At 28.7% G+C, this 2,520-nt stretch overlaps 1 protein-coding gene across 1 annotated transcript; it reads right to left on the minus strand.

The window, feature by feature from the left end:
• EIN_329870 (hypothetical protein) lies at positions 1-2,030 on the minus strand (the record flags this gene model as incomplete). Its single annotated transcript, XM_004185498.1, has 2 exons — positions 1-1,893; positions 2,023-2,030. Coding segments are annotated over 2 exons (1,901 nt in total), but the record flags the coding sequence as incomplete, so codon positions are not given.
• Positions 2,031-2,520: the final 490 nt, after the last annotated feature.

Here is a 2,520-nt window from a genome sequence, read left to right on the forward strand (position 1 = left end):
GAAGTGTCCAAAGTCAAAATTTTCAAGTGAGAATTCTCAAAGAAAAACTGGCAGTGAGAAGAATGCACGACTTTCAGTTCCTCACAATTATCAAATAAGTTGTTATTAAACGAAAAAGATTTCAACCCACACAAAGTCACTTTCTTTGCTTTAGAAAAGTCTATTGGCTGATACATTTGGATAATTGATAAATCAATTTCCTCTGCAAATAAATTTGAATATTCTCCAATAGTCGAATTGACAATTTTTAACGTTTTAAAAGTACAGTTGCGTGTAATTTGGAGATCATTTGAGTTAATAACACATAACGATTGGCACTCTTTATTTTCTATATCAACTTTTACCAAATCACACACAAAAAGGGCCAAATTTGTATGAGATAATTTTGTATTAAAAATTACAAGAGTGAGAGCTTTACAATTTTTGAATTCCAGCACGTCTGATTTATTAGCGTCGATATAAAAAGTTGAATTTGACGTGTTTTCCACACTAAAATATTTTGCACACTTTTCATTGACATAACAAGAGACGTTGTCACACTTATCAATTTTCAGCACTTCCAAGTTATCAAGCGCTCCAATTTTAATATTTTGAATATTTTTTAATTCAAGTTCTCTCACATTAATGAAAGGAAATTCACTTGATTTCTTCCAATACTTAATTTGTGAAATTTCATTATTACGATCTTTCTTAAGTGATGAAAAGTTGTTTAAACTAACCCTTTCGACATTTTTAATATTTCCGTTGTAAAATACACCACACCTTGATACGTTTAATTTTCGTATTGATAAATTTTCTGGAATGTGACACGTACACGTCTGCGTATTACAACGCTCTGAGTCATCTACTGTGATTTCTTCAACACAACGTGGGATTTTAAAAGCAATTAAATTGATTTCAAAGTGTTGAATTAAAAACTTCACATGGGGTGCATAACATAATACAATCTTTTCTTCAATTTTAGTGAAGTCGATGTGAGTCACTTTTTGACATGAAGAATTCATTTGATTGCGCGGAAAAGTAAAGAAAAAGGAAATTTCATTTTCTTTCAAATAAGGCACCACCAAATTAGAATTGTTGTTCATCACTGCAGAGTAATTTTTACAGTGTGGTGTAAGCAAAGCGTAATCACTATCAATTAACACTGACCAGTCAATAGCAATTTGGCATTGAAATTTGGTCACAGCGGCATTTACCAACTGAAATTTCTCTTGTGATAATATGAACCTTTCAGGTATACGAACACCATTCAACTCTATAAAATAAAGAAACACATTTTTAGGAAAATAACACCTTTCAAAATTTGGAAGAAGTGGGCTGTTGGAGGTGTTACACTCATCTACAAACAACCAGAAAAGTTCGAAGGGGATAGTGACTTTTCTTGTTGGATTTTGTGTGAGTAACTCGAAAAACAGTTTAATTGAGTCAAAAGTGTCTTGTTGATTTTCCTCGGTATAAATTGATTGTGTGCCAAAGGTATTAGTAAAACATAAATTCGTGAATTTTTCTGCTAATTTCATGTTTTCGGACGTCAAAAAGTCGTCGGTGATGGGATAATTCCTGACGTAAATCGCCCTTTTTAAAACTTCTTTTGTAACACTCTGAAAATTACAGTTAACAGTGTCCGGAGTCATTATATCCCAGAACTTTTCTATGTCTGTATTTGTAGAAAAATGGGGATTCACTTTAAGTGAAGAAATTGCAATAAGAGCGCTGTGACTCATTTGCATGAAATTTAAAACGTCTGACATTGTTGGGAGGTACAAGGAAATTTGCATCAAATAAACCATTTCGAATCGAACCATTTTTGTGTTATTTGATTGTGAGTTCGGTTTTAAATAAATTCTAATTGTATTTATAATGCCGAAAATATAGATATTTTTGGTTAATAAACTCTTATTTTAATTACTTTTTATCATTTTGAATAAAAACACTTATTTGAGTGTATTTTTATTGAAAAACAATTTTTTACAATAAAAAACAAAAGTTAAATAATAGCCTTTTAGTAACAAATTTTATAACTTTTTCATTGTTAAAACATTATAAATGAAATAAAGCTAAGTTTTAACACATAATGATATTCAGATCAGTTGTCCAAATATTAAATATTTCATTTAATGATACAATATGGTCATTAAACCCTATGTGAAGCCTTAACTCGCGGACAACCCAATACTGCTCTTTTTAACATTTTTTTAAAAATTTGTCCCAAAACTGTTTAAATAATTTGTAATTAATATTAAGTGATTTTCTTGAAAAAATAGATAAAAATAAATGATATAAAATTATAAAATTATCATTAAAAAATTAATTTATTTTTTTTACCAAAAATTCGTTTTGTGGAAATTTATCTGATATAAAAAATCAAATAAGCAAAACAGAACAAAAATTACAACAAAAAAATATAAAAAATGTTTATAAAAACAGAAATAAATAATAAAAGCCGCATATTGGATAAGTTGAACTTGATAAATAATGTTTAACAAAAATTAACAAATAACAATAGTGACAAGTAAAAAC

This window comes from Entamoeba invadens (assembly GCF_000330505.1).
Source record: "Entamoeba invadens IP1 unplaced genomic scaffold scaff_1105074725601, whole genome shotgun sequence".
NCBI lineage: Eukaryota > Evosea > Mastigamoebida > Endamoebidae > Entamoeba > Entamoeba invadens.